The sequence below is a fragment of the Jaculus jaculus genome, chromosome 1, assembly GCF_020740685.1.
Source record: "Jaculus jaculus isolate mJacJac1 chromosome 1, mJacJac1.mat.Y.cur, whole genome shotgun sequence".
NCBI lineage: Eukaryota > Metazoa > Chordata > Mammalia > Rodentia > Dipodidae > Jaculus > Jaculus jaculus.
The window spans coordinates 151,366,881-151,385,442 of NC_059102.1; the positions used below are offsets into that span (position 1 = coordinate 151,366,881).

Below are 18,562 nucleotides of genomic sequence, written 5' to 3' on the forward strand. Positions count from 1 at the left end.
TTTTGAAAGAGGATTACATGATGGAATGGAATCCCACAGCCTGCGTTATAGCTGGGCAAAAGGGAAGATACAAACACCCTGACTTGAGGCTTTTTTCTCCCCGGAACTTGCAGCTGTCCTTGGTCCCCTGAGCTCAGGGCAGAGGCAGCTTGTGAGCACATGCTAAGCAGTCACATGTAGCCACTAGGCAGGCTGCCCTCACCTCCTTGACCTGTACCAGAGTGGGCCTGAAGGCCCCAACAGAGACTCAGTCCTGCTGGCCGGGTCCAGGCCCTCTACATTCCAGTGGAAGCCTCCCTGAGGCAGGGCAGGGCTGGGTGGATATGCAGGATGGCCAGGACCTGACCTTTGGTCAAAAGAAGTGAAGTAGGTGGGAGCTGACCTTGAGCTGGAGGCCCCTTTCTGGGTACATTTTTACAACCGGATGCTTGGCCTGTCATCACTGGGTGGGACCCAGTCAAGGGGCTGTAGACATAAAGGAGTTGAGTCCCCTCCAGTGAGAACCAAGGCAGCCTGCAGGGCCACTGCGGGCTGATAACTGGACAAAGTCTCCACGTCTCACTATCCTTGGGCCCTGCTCCCTCCAGCCTGCCATGAGCCTGCTCAGCTACCTCTTGCCTGCCTTGGTTCTGCTCGTGGGTGAGTCTGCTGCTGCAGCTTGGGTTCCTGTTGTAGGCATTGTGGCAAGTGCAGGAGCCCACCAGATGCAAGTGTCCTGCAGTGGGGACATCCAGGACAAGTCCTCGGGGCCACAAATTATCTACCTGAGACTTCTCCTGCCTTAAATAAGAGGGCCTGAGGGGGCACCACAGATGGCCATCTGCCCATCTTCCAGCTCCTCCAGTTCCGTGCTGGGTAGCATAACGCTCCTGTGTGTTCCCTGGGGAGGGCTCCTTGTAGAGGACCCTGTTCCCCTTAAGTACTCATACCCACCCTGAAATACAGCTAGTTCTGTGAGGCCGGGTAAGCAGGGAGATGATCTGCTTGCTCCTGGCATGAAGCCCACAGTGGCAGATCTCTATAGGAGCCAGGCCCCTCCCTGCATGATTTTAGCCCTGAAGTCAGTTGACAAGTGCCCTAAGTTGTTCAACTATGGGTGTACTCAAATCGGACACTTCTGGGCAAAGGGAGATGGCCAGTCACTTTTCCCCCAGCCCACTTGGTTGTTGCTTTGCCAGCCACACTGTCCCCAGGCAAGACCTGGATCCCCAGCAACTGCAGGAGCCCCTGTGAGGCCATGTGCAATTTCGTGTGCGACTGCAGAGACTGTTCTGATGAATCTCAGTGTGGTGAGCAGGGGTCAGATGGGAATGGTAGGGCCAGTGTGAGGGCAGACTCCTGAGCACTTCTTCTCGTAGGTTTCCATGGGGCCTTGCCCACTCCAGGAGCCCCCTTCACCTGCAGCTTTGAGCAGGATGCCTGTGGCTGGCGGGACATCAGCACCTCAGGCTACAGCTGGCTCCGAGACCGGGCAGGGGCAGTGCTGGGGGGTCCTAGGCCTCATTTCGACCATACTCAGGGCACTGATCTGGGTGAGGCCCGAGGAGTCTTTGTATACCCACCCCAGCTCTCCTACCACCCCTCTGTTTTGATTTTGCCTGGCCTGACTTCTCACCCTGGGCCAGGCTGGTACATGGCTGTGGGAACCCATCGTGGAAAGGAGGCATCCACTGCGACTCTGCGCTCCCCTGTCCTGCGTGAGGCAGCTGCCACCTGTGAACTGAGGCTCTGGTACCATGCAGCCTCTGGAGGTGCATGGCCTGGCCCCCTAAGGCCTAGGGAAGGGTCTCTGTGCAGGGGCTTGGCAAAGAAGGGGGTGGCTGCAGAAACAGGAGAGTGCACCAAAGGAGGTCCAGGGCACAGCTGGCAGACTGGAGGGAGGCACTGAGGTAGGTACAAAAGGGATGCAGCTGCCACAGGACCACCCAAAATGCTGCAGATGTGGCTGAGCTACGGCTGGAGCTGACGCATGGTGTAGAGACACTGACTCTGTGGCAGAGCTCTGGACCCTGGGGTCCCGGCTGGCAGGAGTTGGCAGTGAACACTGGCCGCATCCAGGGAGACTTTCAAGTGAGTTGGATTGGATGGACTGCCCAGCCAGGAGCAGTGAGGAGGGCTTGGACCCCGACAGGCCCTGACCCTGCACTCCACAGGTGACCTTCTCTGCCACCCGAAATGCCACACACAGGGGTGCTGTTGCCTTGGATGACGTGGAGTTCTGGCACTGTGGACTGCCCAGTAAGACACCCCCTGCATCACCCTGGTGGGATCCAAGGATCAGCAGGAGCCCTGCACACCCCATCTCCCCAGCATGCCTCTCACAAGGGATCTTGGAGCCAGTGTGAAAGCTAACCCTTCCCTACTGCAGTCCCCCAGACCAGCTGCCCACTGGGGCACCACCACTGCCAGAACAAGGCTTGTGTGGCCACCCACCAGCTATGTGATGGTGAAGACAGCTGTGGGGACAGCTCTGATGAGGGACCTCTAACCTGCAGTGAGGCTGGGGCCACCTCGGGCTGGGTGGGGGCCACAGAATGAGTGGGGAAGGCTGGGTCCTGACCTTGGGGTCCTTCAAAGAACACTGGGGTTTGTCTGAGAGGGTGGGCTTGGCATGGTCATGTATGGAGTGGCCAGTGTCCCCCTGGAACTGGAGCCATATGGCTGCAGAAAACACTGCTCTGTGGCCCTGACAGCCTCACCTCCACCTTAGGCCACCATGTGGTCACTGACTTTGAGACAGGCTTGGGCCCGTGGAACCACTCAGATGGCTGGACCCTGAACCACAATGCTGGTGGCTCTGTGGGTCCTGCTTGGCCGAGCCGAGACCACAGCCACAATAGTGCACAGGGTGAGGTCTCCAGCACGTGTTTGCCATGGCCCGTCCACCCAGCACCTCCCACTGGCCCCGGCTCACACCTTCCCCTGCCCCCACAGGCTCCTTTCTGGTCTCCATGGCCAAGCCTGGCAACCTTGCTGTCCTCTCAAGCCCTGAGTTCCAAGCCTCAGACCCTTATAACTGCTCGGTGAGATGGGGAGGGGAACACAGGCAGGGTTGCCCTCCATGGCTGTCCAGGTGCCAGAGGCCCCTCACAGCTGAAGGTGCATTTCCCTTCCAGCTCATTTTCTATTACTACCTGCATGGGTCTGAGGCCAGCCGCCTCCAGTTGCTCGTGCAGGCCCTGGGGTCCAGTGACTCCCAGGCTCCTGTCCTGCTGCGGAGCCGCCATGGGGAGTTGGGGGCAGCCTGGGTCAGAGACCAGGTTGACATCCGGAGCCCCCACCCTTTCCAGGTGAGGCTCGCCAGGCAGTGACTGGGACCCAGGGGTGGGATCCAGGAAACCTTGCCCAGAATAGGGAAGGGCTTTCCCAGAGCAGAGATTTGCAAGAGGCCCTTTGAGGGAGGGAGGTTGTGATTGGCAAACTGCAAAGTGCAGTAATGAGTAGACATGGAAAGAATGCCAGAGAGGAGACCCAGGGCAGTACGGGAGGGGTTGGTCACCTCCTAAGCCCTCCCTGCCATCAGATCCTTCTGGTTGGGGAGACTGGTCCAGGAGGCGTGATAGGCCTGGATGACCTTATCCTGTCCAACTACTGCAGACTGGTTCCAGGTGACCTGCCCAAGTCCCTGTCCTGCCCTTCCCTACCCTAGAAAAGCAACCTCCCTCCAGCTGACCGCAGTTCTGTCCCACAGAGGTGTCTGTCCCGCAGTCACTGCTTCCTGGGCCCAACACCCTGGTTCCCTGGACCCAGCCATCCATCCAGGAGCCCCAGAATGTCTGCAAGCCTGGGCATCTCTCCTGCGGGGAATTATGTGTACCCCCAGAACAGCTATGTGACTTCCAGCAGCAGTGCACAGAGGGGGAGGATGAGCGGGAGTGTGGTGAGGGCAGCCAACACACGCCTGGGTCTCCCTACCTGAGACCCTGCTATGAGGAGCCAGGGAGGGCAGGGTGCTCAGTGGGCTGCATCCCCACCCTTCAGCACAGGCTGCTGTTGCAGGCACCACAGACTTCGAGTCTGCCTCTGCCGGGGGCTGGGAGGACGCCAGTGTGGGGCGGCTGCAGTGGCAGCGACTAGAAGCCAAGGACAGCAGGGAGCCTTCCAGGGACACCAGCAGGGCTTCTGATGGTAAGGTCCATGCATCCCCACAGATTACCTTTGCCAGAGAGGGTATCAGAATTAGGGATTCCTGAGCAACAAAAGAGGTGCCTCACTCTTTCCACAGGACACTTCCTATCTCTGCAGAAGGCCTGGGGTCAGCTAAGACCTGAGGCCCGGACCCACACACCCACCCTTGGCCCCTCTGGCCCCAGCTGTGAGCTCCACATGGCTTATTATTTTCACAGTCACCCCCAAGGTACCACCCATCCTTAAGGCACCAAAACCAGCCCTGAATCATCCCCTTCACGGTGGGAGGGATCTAAGGAAAACCACCCACCATAACCTCCTTGGCCAGGTTTCTTGGCACTGGTTGTGGTGGAGAGAGGCTCCCGGGAGCTGCTGTGGCAGGCTCCGAGCAGCAGCAGTGGGAAATGGACGGTGAACAAGGTTCTCCTTGGAGCACGTCCCCGGCCCTTCCAGGTGAGGACAGCCCAGGGCAGTGGGCACACACAGAGCCAGCCCTAAGAGGAGGAGGAGCAGCAGCAGCAGTAAAAATTACTTCTCGCTGGGCATGGTGGCTCATGTCTTGATCCCAGCACTTGGGAGACAGAGCTAGGAGAAATGCCGTGAATTCAAGGCCACCCTGAGCTACATAGTGAATTCCAGGTCAGCCTGAGCTAGAGTGAAACCCTACCTGGAAAAAAAAAAAAAAAAAACAGAAGTTGTATATTGTATACAAGTTATGTTTTAGGAGATGCACATGTAACTTACTTGATTTCCACAATAACTCTTTGATTTTAGTATTATTAATACTCCCCCACCCCCCAATTTAGAGATGAGGAAAGTGAGACACAAACCAATTTGCCAGGGGTCCTGTGGCTAGCAAATGATGGGGCCTGGACTCAGCCTAGATGGCTCCAGCTTCCTGTCCTTAGCCAAATTATTATACTGCATTATATTATTGTTTTTGCCTTTGTAGTTTGTGTACAAGCAGGTTATATTGTTTTGTTTTTATTTTTGTTTTTTTGAGCTAGGGTCTCACTGTAGCCCAGGCTGGCCTGGAATTCACTATGTAGTCTCAGGATGGCCTCGAATTCACAACGATCCTCTTATCTCTGCCTCCTGAATGCTGGTATTAAAGGCATGCACCACCACCCTTGGAAGAATATATTGTTTTTGCACATTTCATGATAATAGAACATTCCAAAATATATTTTATAATGAGAAGTGACACATTAGTCTGACAAGAAGGGAAAACATTGATGTAGCTGAAAATGGAGGCTAATGGGAAAAGGCAGGTCATGGAAATAAAAAAAAAAAAAAAGCAGAACAGCTAAGGGATAGACTGAGGAACAGCTCAACTATCACAGTAAAGAGTGTGGAAGTGAAAGCTGGGTGTGAGCTGGTTAGAAGGACGCCAACCTCCTTGAGAAAAGTCCTAAGTCATCTTTTCCCTTCACCTGCCTGAAGCTGGAGTTCATCGGTCTGGTGGACTTCGACAGCCCTGGCCAGCAGGGGGCTGGTGTAGACAATGTGACCTTGAGGAACTGCAACCCCACAGTGACAGCGGACAATGACCAAGGTTTTACTGCCCACCTCCTATCCCCATCCAGAGGCTCTTACCCTGCTCCCCTTCAGTTCCTCTGCCTTCTCAGAGGTGGGCAGGGTGAGGTGCTGATCCTGCCCCATCCCCAGAGGTCTCCTGTAACTTTGAACGAGATGAGTGCAGCTGGCACACAGGCCACCTCACAGATGCCCACTGGCACCGTATAAAAAGCTTTGGTCCAGGATACGACCATACTACTGGCCAAGGTAGGAGGTTTGCCAGACCTGGGAATTCTCCAACTGGGAGGCCTCGTCTGCACAGCTTAGCTTTGTCCCCTGCAGGTTTTTTCATGTTCATGGACCCCATGGACCCCCTTGCCCGTGGCCAAGGTGCCCACTTGCTCACCAGGCCCCAGATCCCAGCTGTCCCCAAGGAGTGTCTCAGCTTCTGGTACCACATGTATGGGCCCCAAATTGGTGAGAACCTCTGAGCTGCCAGGGCCTGTGGGGATATGTCTGGTACCCATCATGGGCCAGCAGTTGAAGACTGGGCCCCTATAAATGCCACTTCCCTTCAGGGACACTGCGTCTGGTCTTGAGGAGAGATGGGGAGGAAGGCACACAACTGTGGACCCGGTCAGGCACCCATGGCAACCGCTGGCACCAGGCTTGGGTCACCCTCCACCATCAGTTAGAGCCCAGCACTAAGTACCAGGTGAGTCTGGAGCCTGGCAGAGAGTGTGGGGCAGACTTCAGTCAGCTGACACCATTCACCCCCAGCTACTGTTCGAGGGCCTCCGGGATGGGTACCATGGCACAATGGCACTGGATGATGTGGCTGTGCGACCCGGTCCTTGCTGGGCCCCCAAAAGATGCTCCTTTGAGGACTCCGACTGTGGCTTCTCCCCGGGCGGCCAAAGCCTGTGGATGCGCCAGGGCAATGCATCAGGCCAAGCCCCCTGGGGTCCCTGGTCAGACCACACCACAGAGACAGTCCAAGGTACTGGCCTGGCAGGGGGTGAAGGGCAGAGGGAAGCCAGGAAAAAGTTAGCTGATGCTAGTCCCCTCAGGATACTACATGGTGGTGGACACTAGCCCGAATGCACTGCCCAAGGGCCATGTAGCCTCTCTGACTTCAGAAGAGCACCAGCCCCTGGCACAGCCTGCATGCCTCACCTTCTGGTACCACCTGAGCCTCCACAAGACAGGTGAGGTGTTGCAAGATCAGGAGGGGACGCTTATGCAGGGTTGGGGAGCCCCCCTCCAGTGGCTAATCTGCTTGGGTACTTTGTGCAGGTACTCTGCGGGTCCATGTGGAAGAGGGCACAAGGCGCCAAGTGCTCAGCATTAGTGCCCACGGTGGGTTTGCCTGGCGCCTAGGCAGTGTGAACGTGCAGGCTGAGCGGGCCTGGAGGGTGAGTGCTTGGGTGGAAGTGGGCTTCCTCATCCCCAGGGGCTGCCAGGACCAGGCTGCAGGCTGTGTGGCCCTGCACCCTTCAGGTGGTGTTTGAGGCTGTAGCCATGGGCGTGGAGCACTCCTACGTGGCTCTCGATGACCTTTTCCTCCAGGACGGGCCCTGTACACAACCAGGTAGGAGCCCTGCTATGGCCCGAGTTGAACCAGATCTGCACTCCAACTCCCTGGCTCTGGCCCCAACCTGACTTGCATACCCACTTGCCTCAGCCTAAGAGCAATGGTGCCTGGAGGTGGGCAGTAGAGCAGCTTTGTTCACCTGCCAGTTCTTTGCAGGGTCCTGTGACTTTGAATCTGGCCTGTGTGGCTGGAGTCACCTGGCCTGGCCCAGCCTGGGCAGTTACAGCTGGGACTGGAGCAGTGGAGCCACACCATCCCGCTACCTCCAGCCCACAGTGGACCACACTCTGGGCACAGAGGCAGGTAAACACTGGCTGGAGTAGGCGTGGAACTGGAAGGTGGACAGCCAGTGCACTCCACTCCAGCCGACACCGCCTGGTGATGTCCGACTCGACTGGGCTCCACCCATCCAACTTCCCTCGGGTCAGAGACCACAAGGGCCAGAACAGCTTCCCACCCTCTTGTTCCCAGGTCACTTCGCTTTCTTTGAAACCAGCGTGCTGGGCCCCGGGGGCCGGGCAGCCTGGCTGCGCAGTGAGCCACTGCCAGCCACCGAAGCCTCGTGCATCCGCTTCTGGTACTACATGGGCTTTCCTGAGCACTTCTGTGAGTGAGCTGGGTCTGCAAACGTGTCTGGGTGCTGGGGGAACAGGGGCTTAGGCTAGGCACATAGACACCTCCAGAGACCCAGAGGCTGACCTACCCTGACCCCTGCTCTCAGACAAGGGAGAGCTGAGGGTGCTCCTCAGCAGTGCCCGGGGCCAGCTGGCTGTGTGGGGCGAGGGCGGACGCCTGCAACACCAATGGCTGCAAGTACAGATCGAAGTGGCTAGCACTGAAGAATTCCAGGTGAGGCTGCACGTGGGCCGTCCTCTTTCCCCCTCCCCAACACTTCCCAGGTTCTCAGACTTCCTTCCCACCAGATTGTGTTTGAAGCAACTCTGGGTGGCCAGCCAGCCCTGGGTCCCATTGCCCTGGATGATGTTGAGTACCTGGCTGAACAGCATTGTCAGCAGCCGACACCCAGCCAAGGTAAGCACTGTGCTTCAGGCCAGAGATAGTCCAAAGAGGGCCCAGGCTGACCAGCCCTGCCATGGTTCTGATAGGCTTAGATTGGTGAATGCCAACATTCTAGACCCAGCTCAGAAGAACCAAGGCTGGGGCCCTCACTACCCTGCTCCAGAGACCCTCGGGTGCTTGAGGTAGGCTGTCCATGGGAGCTGCCAGATTTTGCTGCCCTCTCCCTGGATAAGGCCAGGTTGGGCAGAGACCACATTAGGGCCCATTTGGTGCTACTGTTGCCTATCATAATGAAGAAGTTGATCCAGGGCTGGGAATGGTGACACACAACTTTAATCCTGGCACTCAAGAAGCACAGGTGAGAGGATCACTGAGTTTGAGGCCAGCCGGGGACCAAAGAGTAAGTTCCAGGTCAGCCTGGGTTAGAATAAGGAGAGAGACCCGACCTCAAAATTATAAAAAAGCCGGGAATGATGACACAAGCCTTCAATCCTAGCACTGGATCGCTGTGAGTTCAAGGGCACCCTGAGACTACATAGTGAATCCAGACCAACCTGGGCTAGAGCAAGTCTGCCTAAAAAAATAAAATAAAGCCAGGCGTGGTGGCGCACGCCTTTAATCCCAGCCCTTGGGAGGCAGAGATAGGAGGATCACCGTGAGTTCGAGGCCACCCTGAGAATACAGAGTTAATTCCAGGTCAGCCTGAGCCAGAATGAAACCCTACCTCAAAAAACCAAAAATAAATAAATAAATAAATAAATAAAATAAAATAAAAAGCCAGGCGTGGTGGTGCACACCTCTAATCCCAGCATTCGGGAGGCAGAGGTAGGATTGCCTTGAGTTTGAGGCCACCCTGAGACTACATAGTGAACTCCTACCTCAAAAACAAAAAAAAGAAAAAGAAAAGGACTCTATCCTGCCCCCTGCAGCATTGTGTCAACACCCTGGTACCAGCAAAGGCTGAAGAGGTCAGGCAGCCACAGGCTTGCTCCTTGCCTTCAATTGTGGGTGCAGGACCCCAACACCAGGACTGGGAGTTATGTGGGTGGTTGGAGGCGGCTCAGGTTCATATGTCCTATTGGCCTACAGGGGACGTGGCACCTCCTTTGTCAGTGCCAGCCGCTGTTGGGGGCGCCCTCCTCTTCCTTGTGCTTCTCATGCTTCTGGGCCTCGGAGGCTGGCACTGGCTGCAGAGGATGGGCTGTCCCTTCCGGAGGGGCGCAGACACAGCAACCTCGGGCTTTGACAACATCCTCTTCAATGCGGTAGGATCCCCCAGGTGTGGGCAAGTGGGAGACCCTACCTCCAGACTTCATGATGGAGACCAGGCACCCCTCCTTGTCACATCAGTCATCATCACAAAGCTCCTTGCTTCCTCCTAGGATCAAGTCACCCTCCCGGCACCAGCATCTGCCACCAGCAACCCATAGACTGCACCAAATAAGGACTGGCCTCTCATGCAAACACCTTCATCACTCAGACCTCAGTGGACATCTGACCTTCTCTCAGGCTATGGGGCTTGGGAGACACTCTGAGTTTCCATGGTTTTCCCTCTTCCCCCGTCTTTGCACTGTGAATAAATGCTCTTTGCCAGTGAAGGCAGCCCAAGCTCTCAGACACAGCTTGGTGTTTTGTGATTTGCCAGCTAGCAAGTGGACAACTTTTCTCAGGGTTCAAGGTTTGACCTGAGGCAGACCTCAAGGATACAGCTCAGGAACCTCAAGTAAGACTCCCACAAAGCAGGCAGGCCACATGAAGAACCAGGGCTGGGCAGTTCTGAGGGGCAACTCAGCAGGATCCCATTACTCCAGCTTGGCACTAGCAGCCCCACGAGCCTATAGAGCAGATGGCCCCAACCCAATTTGCTGGGTGATCCTGCACCTACTGAGGATGGGTCACCTCACAGGTGCAGGAACACTGAGGGCATGTGGTGCCATACAGCTGGTCTGGTGGGGGAAAATGGCGCTACCCCACATAAACGCTGAGGAACCCACCTGGCTGCAAGTTTCCAGGTACCCAAGTAACCTCTTCAAGGTGGTCACTGGAAGGCAAGATGCCCTTTGGCTTTTGGACTGAGAGAGAGGTGACACCCCACGAAGGTCAGTAGTAGGCACCCACTGAGGATCAGATCCTAATGAAAATAAGTTGATGCCTATCCCAGGGGTGGTTTCTGAAGCTCTGATCCTCCAATGGGTCCTCAGCTTTTCTGGGTGAAGGAATGATACCCACATCCATGCAGCTAGGTGCTCCCTTCCCACCCAAGGAAAGATGCCCCATTCTAGACACATCTACCTCAAGAAGCCATGGCTGTGATCACGTGTCCTAGGACTCAACCCCAAGGGAAGGAGGCAGTGGGACATGGTAAATGCCACTCTGGGTCTTCGGGTACCATGAGGTTAGATACCTACTTGTCTGAGCAGAAAGAAAAAAGCCACCTTCAAATTCCTAGGTGGCAATGAAGTATCTGTCATGAAACTTGCCTTCCATTCCCTGCAAGTGTGATTTAAGGTAAGGAGCAGGCCGAAGGCCGCAGAGGGTACCAAGCTCTGCTTCCCTCTGGCAGGAGGGCAAAAGCTCTTAGAGTCACAGGAAAGCAAGCACTAGGTCTCCCCCCAGGCTCAAGCGACCATTATAGCAAGGCATTCATGGGACAGAAGAGGCTGGTCCTCACCTCCGACAAGGATCAGGTTGGGAGACGGGGAAAAAGAGAGTCAGGAGACAGCCTTTGCAAGGTTTTGCTTTGTTTGACAGCAGGTATGGGTGGAGGGGGCCCACAAGCCTGACCCCCATGTTCCGCTCAGCCATGAGGAGACCCACGGCAGTGCTGGTGGTCCCAGAGGACCAGCCAGAAGAGCTCAGCCGGAACCACTGGCTTCGAGGCTTTGTGTTCATTTTGCCTTCGGACCCTTCTCAATAGGCTTCCCGATGTCCTTCCCCCGAAGCTTGAGGCCTGAAAGAAGCCAAAAAGAGGCTGACCACTTGTCAGGTCCCTGTGCTCACTCACGTTCCCTAGCCTGCTCATTATCACCCACCTCCTCACAGGGTGTCCACATAGACAAGGCTGGCTTTCATGGGTAGATTAAAGCGTGTAAGCCAACCATCTGAGAATAGAAGACAAGGCTCATGCCACCACTTGGAAGGCTGAGCTAAGACGATTACTGCATGAGGCCACTCTAAACTACATAGTGTTCCAGGACAGCTTGGGCTATAATGTGAGAGCCTGTCTAAAAAAAAAAAAAAAAAAAAACGGGAAAAAAAGGGGAGAGAGGGTTGGTGGCACACACCTTTAATCCCAGCACTCTGGAGGCTGAGGTAGGAGGATCACTGTGAGCTCAAGGCCACCCTGGAACTACACAGTGAATTCCAGATGGTCAGCCTGGGCTACAGTGAGACCTTACCTTTAAAAAAAAAAAAAAGTGGGGAGTGGAAGGAAAGGACAAACATCTATACCAGAAGAGCTGGTACACTGCACTGGGCCTTGGTGGAAGCACATGTACCAGGTGACCTTCACTGGACAGTGTACTCAGGCCACAGTGAAGGACCCATTACATCATTCACTTAGGACTCTAGAGTACCCACCAGTCCCCAAACTAATGGCCCAAATCCCAGCACCGTAGCCTCAGAGGACAGGGTCCCATTGTTTCAGCCCTCACTGTCCTCCCCGGAGGCAATATCTTGCTGAAGACACTTCCAGGGAAAACACTCACCGATGGCTCTCTCAATTTTGCCCAAAACCTGGTTGTTCGGGATGGCTCTTCCACTCTCATAGTCTGCGATGACTTGCGGCTTTTCATTGATTTTCTGAAGAGGAGATGAGCCTTAGTCGCACTAGCAAAATGGGGTGCACTGCAAAAGCTAGCCACACACCCACGAGCTGCCTCTAGGGCCTTGGGTGCCTCTGGTGGAGACAATTCTTGTGCAAAAGAGAGCTATAGCCACTCTGAACTGGCTCCCCCAAAGCACCCACGTGGTAAAACCACCCTCCCTGTGCTGTCTAAGAGCCTTGCAACTGTCCCCAAGCCACAGCCATCAGAGCCTCACCGTGGCCAGGTCCTTCTGTGTCAGGCCATTGCTCTGCCGGCCCCGCTGAATCACTTTGCCCACCTCCAGGGTCACCCTGTCATGGTGCAGCTCCTCTGTCTCTCGGTCCAGCTTGGCCGTGTTCTTGGTGATGGAATGCTGCTTGTTCTGACCAGCAGCCCCTGGAGGCAGTGGGAGAAGAGCAAAGAGGGTTTGCAGTCAGCATGGGGGTGGGAGAAATGACTTCAAATGGTAACCAGACAGACAGGCTCCCAAGCACAGCCAACCTGGGAAGTCAGACTGCCCCAATTCACAGACCTAAGAGCTCTGAATCAGAGTTTGCTCACATTTGTGGGAGAACAGTCCCTGCAGACCTCATGCTGCCCAGAGCTGTCAAGTGCTGGCAAAGCCATGGACACTTCCTGGCTGCCCAGCAGTCAATGTAGGGCACCTGATAGGTCCCCTGGGCACTCTCCAACCACACCATCAGGCAGATTACCCCATGTTCATTTCCCAAGTAGAAGCACAAATACCTACATTTCTTGGATGTCTCCACATCTTCTCCTCGTCTCTGAGCTGCTAAGATGGCCTAGAAAGTTAGAAAGGGGTTTTCAATCAAAGTTAACTTTCAGGCGTCCAGACCACAAAGTAGGGTGCTGTAAGCCAATTCACATGCTGCCAACAGTACTGAAGGGCTGATATGCAAGACTAAGTTTAATAACTCAAGCTTATTACAATAGCTCCTAACTCCCTTACACCATGATCTCACTTTTCAGAGTTTCAGTTATCTGTGGTCAACCGTAGTCCAAAAACAAGATGTGGGCTGGAGAAAATAGCTTAGAGAATAAGGCACTTAGCTGCAAAGCCCAAGGACCCAGGTTCAATTCCCCAGTACCCATGTAAGACAGATGCACAAGGGAGCACATGCATCTGGAGTTCGTCTGCAGCGGCAAGAAGTGCTGGTGTCCTCCCTCCCTCCCTCTTTCTCTCTCTGTTTCTTTCTCAAATAAATAAAAACACTGGGCTAGAGAGATGGCTTAGCAGTTAAGGCATTTGCCTGTGAAGGCTAAGGACCCAGGTTCGATTCCCTAGTACCCATGTAAGCCAGATGCACAAGGTGGCACATGTGTCTGAAGTTCATTTACAGTGGCTGGAGGCCCTAGCCTGTCTATTCTCTCTCTCTCAAATAAAATTAATTTTTTTTTTTTTTTTGGTTTTTTTGAGGTAGGGTTTCACTCTAGCTCAGGCTCTCCTGGAATTCACTATGTAGTCTCAGGGTGGCCTCGAACTCACGGCGATCCTCCTACCTCTGCCTCCCGAGTGCTGGGATTAAAGGCGTGCACCACCACGCCCAGCTAAATATTTTTTAATTACCTGGAAAATTCCAGAAATAATTCCAAAGTTGCAAGTTGAACACATTCTAAGAAATGGGGTGAAGTATCACACCATCCCACCTGAGACTGACTCCCCCATCATCCACTGTGACCACAGTGTGTATGCTACCTCCCTGTTATTCCCTTAGCATCAGTCTTGGGGTTACCAGATGACTGTAAAGAGATCAGCAGAGCACAGCTTGTGTTATTAAAAAAAAAAAAAAAAAACCTGATGTAGGAGTCTAATGCTACATCACAATGCCTATGTGACTCATGTCCCTTTGTGGCACAGGGTACACAATTTATCATCTCACATCATCCCAAGACGACCGACAGTACAGTATCCCAAGACAGACCACATTCACACAACTCTTATTATAGTGAACTGTTGTTCTGTAATCAACAGCTATTGTTCCCTACTGTGCCCAACTAACCACCTTTGTTATTGGTTTGTGTGACTAGGAAAAAAAAAACATAACATATTGGGATCTAGCACTATTCATGGTTTCAGACATCTGTAAGAAGTTTAGGACATGTCCCCCCCAAAGACAGGGTACCCCACTATATACAAAAACCCTCAACGTCCAAATATCCAGGCAACACACTACACTATCACTGAAACAGCCTGCTGCTTCTGTACTACACAAGACAGGCTTGAGCCAGGATGTGATGATGCACATGCGTGATCCCAGTACTCCAGCAAATGAAGTGGGAGAATTATGCTACAAAACAAGATCCTGTCTCAAGGAAAAAAAAGGGGGGGGGGTTGGGCTGGAGAGATGGCTAGGCTACTAAGCATTTTCCTGTGAAGCCTGAGGACCCAGGTTCAATTCCCCAGTACCCATGTAAGCCAGATGCACAAGGTGGTGCATGTGTATGGAGTTCGTTTGCAGTGGATAGGGACCTTGGTGCACCCATTCTCTCTCTCTCATAACTAATAAATTTTTTTCTTCAATTTTTTTTAATTTTTAAAAATTTTATTAGCATTTTCCATGATTATTAAAAAAAAAATCCCATGGTAATTCCCTCCCTCCCCACCCCACCCCCACTTTCCCCTTTGAAATTTCATTCTCCATCATATTTCAAATTTTTATTATTAATAACTTCCATGATTATAAAAAATTCCATGGTAATACCCTCCCTCCCCCCACTTTCCCCTTTGAAGATCAAGACATCAAAATAAGACAGACTGATTGAGAGGGGGAGGAGATATGATGGAGAATGGAGTTTCAAAAAAAATATTTTTTTAATGCCAAAAAAAAGAAAAGGCTGAAGGTGTTGCTCTGTGGCATGCAACAAGTCCCTGGATTCAATCTTCGCACTTCAAAAGTTAGAATAAGGCCTGGCTAATGGATTCATTCTAAAAATTCTTATTTGGAATCAATCTTCTCTAGTAAACTCTCTTGCAAAGCAGGAAGGAGTGCCATGTTGGCCTGGCCTGGCCTGGCCTGGCTTCCTCCATGAGTGTGGCTCCTAATGAGATAGAGATGACGCATCCAACAGAACCCTGCCGTCTCCTTGGAAACAAGACCACTAGCAGAGATGCCTAAGCCATGGTCACTGAGCATTAACATAATGCTTCAGAGAAGTGGCTTGTGAAAGACTTTCTACACAGTTCCCACGTCTCCCTAGCTTATGGATTCTGAGGTTGTTTTAAAAGGAGCATGAATTTGGCTTTGACCGTACAGCAGACTCATACTCAAAACATCCCTACACATCCTTGCAGCTCAGGTAAGCAGGTTCCACCTGGGCAGAGGGACACCAGGCCACAGCAGACAACACAGGCTCCCAGACAGTACAGCACTCTTCACCCCTGGATGGGCTCCAACCCACTGGAGATGCCAGCACTAGGTGGGCACCAGATGGGGACAAAAATACTCAGCAAGGGGACATGCCGCCTTGCTCAGGCCCTGTATTTCCCCAAGTCTCTTATGCCCACTACCGATGTCCTCCATTCCCACCCCTGGTTCACCACACTCAGTGCCAGCCCAGGTTCTCTGACCTGCTCTAGCACCTGTCCTCAAACCCGGTTCCATCTCCACCCAGGCCCCGTCCTGGTCCCATCCCCCAATCCTTGACCCTTGCCCCTAGCCTTGCACAGGTCTCCTAGCCTCTGCCCCAGGCCTATTCTCGCACTCGGTCCCCACCCCAGGTCGGTCCCCACCCCAGGTCGCTGGTCACCAAGGCCCTAGCCCCAGGTCGCCGTTCTGGTCCCCGCCCACTGCCCCTATCCCACAGGACGCGGCCCAGCGAGCGCGGCGCGCGGCCCGGTACCACCGGCCAGGCACCTGTTTGGACTTGGCCTGCGCGGCCGTCGGGCCCTTCTTGCGCAGCACCGTCACGGTGTCCCAGTCGCTCTCGGCCATGGCGCGGCGGGGGCGGCGGTCCGCACGGCGGCTCTGGCAGCTGCTCAAGACCCGGCGCGGCGACGCGACGTCCCTTCGTCGCCTCCCCGCTTCCGGCGCCTGCACCGCGGCCCCACCCCTCTCTCCCATTGGTAGGAGGCTCGAGGGGGCGGAAACTTCCCGACGCTCGGAGCCAATCAGCAACTGGCTCGTGTGGCGATGCGCTGGGGCCGCCCGCGGGCGACGCGTGGAGGGCGACGTCTGAAGTGAACGCCGCCGCCTCGGGGCGTTCTGGTTGCCGCTGTGGTGGAGAGGTGGTTAGGGGGGGACGAGAGCGGGGTTTGGGAGACCTCGTGAGAAGGGTGCGGGAACCTGAGAGAAGATAGGTTCGGGGGGTGGAGGCTAAGAGGGCCGAGAGGGGAGGGTACCGTGAGAGTAGAGGTGTTGGTGGCAAGAACGAACGTGGGAAGAGGGAGTCTCCTATAGAGGGACGTGAACCCCTCTCTGCTGGCGTTGTGTGAAAATGGAGCGCTGTGCGAAGTGGGGAGAAGCGGCCCAGGGAGGTCAGATTCCCCAGAGCCTGACCCTACTGATCGCAGCTGTCTATAGGATACCACTACCAATTGGGGAACCTAGGCTAGTACCCCTTGTCACACCTTTGGGGATCTTCGCGCCCCAGTATTTGGATTTGGGCTCTGTTCATTCTGTAGCATTGCACTCTGCCCGCACTTAGAAGTTTTGCTTCTCTGGAGGTATGGTCAGGGGATGCAAAAGTGTTGACACAGTTTGTGGTCTCTAAAGCAAATGCACAAATGTTCTCTTTTTGGGAAAACAGTGCAAAACTGAAAAACAATTACAGAAATGAATGTTTTGTATAAGATGCATTTTATTTTATATTTTTTGTGTTTTTTTCGGGGTAGGGTCTTCCGTAGCCTGGGCTGACATGGAATTCACTATAATCTCAGGCTGGCTTCAAACTCACAGTGACCCTCCTACCTCAGCCTTCGAAGTGCTGGGATTAAAGGCATGTGTCACCGCGCATTTTAAGCTAAACATTTTTCACTAAGATGTTATCTGGAAGACATAACTAAATTGTATCACCAACCTCCACCCCACCTTTAAGGGTTAGGTAAGTGAATGTTCTGAAGCAGCTATGAAGGGCTGAACCAACATTAACTGACAGAAATTTTCATCTAAATTATAAAAGTATTTAAGTAAAAAAGGAAATAGTCTGGAGCGATGGTTCAGGGGTTAAAGGCACACACTTGCAAAGCCTGACTGCCAGGGGTTCCATTACCCAGTAGCCACTCAAAGCCAGTTACAGAAAATGGGACATGCATTTGCAGTTCGTTCTGACACTTCCATCTCTGTCACTCAGTTGTGGCGCAGGCTCTCTCTCCTTTAAAAATAAGAAAGGGGACAATGGAGGCTTCAGATGGAAAAGATCTCCACACTTCATGTAATGCATTCAATCTTGGCTGGAGTGTAACACAATGGAAACAAGACTATTTACTAGAAAATTTGCACTGTGCACATCTGTGCTTCAAGCACAGCCTGTTGGGCCTGCCTTGGAAGGAGCACATAGATCTCTTTGATCCAGTCTTTGTTGTATATCTGGGTATCAGCTCACGAAATGATGCAGCTGAGATCTGTCAAATAATAAAATCAAGCTATTGGGATTTATTCTTTTCCAGTGTTCATACATTTCACCACCACTCCACTTTGCTGCAGCTGCCACTGAAACCACCCGCCACCACACCTGAGCTCAACTGCAACTCCCATGACAGGCATCTATTAATTAAAAAATTTCAGGGGAGTGTTGAGTATCTAACCCAGGATCTAGTGCATGCTAGGCTAGCACTTTGTTACTAAACCATACCCAGGACAACATGTATATTTGGTATAAATGTGTAAAATGTATATGTCATTTTACACCCTGTATGCTTCTTTAAAATTTGTTTTTAAGTTGGACTAGGCCAGGCTTGATGGTACACAGCTTTAATCCCAGAACTCAGGAGGTAGAGGTAGGTGTATCTCTGTGAGTTCAAGGCCAGCCTGAGACTACACAGTGAATTCCAGGCCAGCCTGGGTTAGAGCCAGACCCTACCTTGAATCCCCCCCAAAAAATAATTTGGACTAGAGACATAGCTCAGCGGTTAAAGCACTTGCCTGCAAAGCCCAGGGTCCCAGGTTCAATTCTCCAGTACCCATGTAAGCCAGAGGCACAAGGTGACACATGCATCTGGAGTTTGTTTGTAGTGGCTTGGAGCCCTTGTGTGCCCATTCTCTTATTTTTCTGTCACTTCCTTTCTCTCCCCTCTCTCAAATAAGTAAAATAAGAAAGAAGTATAAGGGCTAGGGATATCATTCAGTTGTAGAACACTTGCCTAGTACACACAGATAAGGCCTTATGTTCAAAACCCAGCACTGCCAAATGAAATTGTATGCATCTCTTCATATTTTTGCTGATATTTTCAGCTATGATCCCTCTTATCATCTCATCATGATTTTGCAAACTTGTTTTCTAGGAAGAGTAGAGAATAGAGAGATAGCATAGACGTTTC

At 53.2% G+C, this 18,562-nt stretch overlaps 2 protein-coding genes across 2 annotated transcripts; one reads left to right on the plus strand and one right to left on the minus strand.

The window, feature by feature from the left end:
* The first annotated feature begins 506 nt into the window (after window positions 1–506).
* Window positions 507–9,829, plus strand: Mamdc4 (MAM domain containing 4). Its single transcript, XM_045137036.1, has 29 exons — window positions 507–639; window positions 1,179–1,289; window positions 1,359–1,532; window positions 1,626–1,751; window positions 1,940–2,070; window positions 2,154–2,238; window positions 2,369–2,494; window positions 2,711–2,848; window positions 2,935–3,023; window positions 3,117–3,290; window positions 3,524–3,608; window positions 3,692–3,880; window positions 4,000–4,128; window positions 4,226–4,357; window positions 4,457–4,581; window positions 5,572–5,683; window positions 5,797–5,913; window positions 5,989–6,123; window positions 6,225–6,361; window positions 6,427–6,646; window positions 6,717–6,854; window positions 6,943–7,061; window positions 7,147–7,237; window positions 7,397–7,543; window positions 7,712–7,846; window positions 7,962–8,089; window positions 8,164–8,272; window positions 9,350–9,525; window positions 9,643–9,829. Exons 1-29 carry the CDS (start codon window positions 594–596, stop codon window positions 9,688–9,690), a joined length of 3,672 nt encoding a protein of 1,223 aa, XP_044992971.1. The 5' UTR covers window positions 507–593; the 3' UTR covers window positions 9,691–9,829.
* A 1,155-nt stretch (window positions 9,830–10,984) lies between these two features.
* Edf1 (endothelial differentiation related factor 1) lies at window positions 10,985–16,089 on the minus strand. The gene is made up of 5 exons (XM_004654101.3): window positions 15,942–16,089; window positions 12,818–12,869; window positions 12,302–12,462; window positions 11,968–12,061; window positions 10,985–11,210 (listed from the first exon to the last, which is right to left on the minus strand). The coding sequence occupies exons 1-5, from the start codon at window positions 16,017–16,019 to the stop codon at window positions 11,149–11,151; spliced, it is 447 nt and encodes a 148-aa protein (XP_004654158.1). The 5' UTR covers window positions 16,020–16,089; the 3' UTR covers window positions 10,985–11,148.
* Between the last annotated feature and the right edge of the window lie 2,473 nt (window positions 16,090–18,562).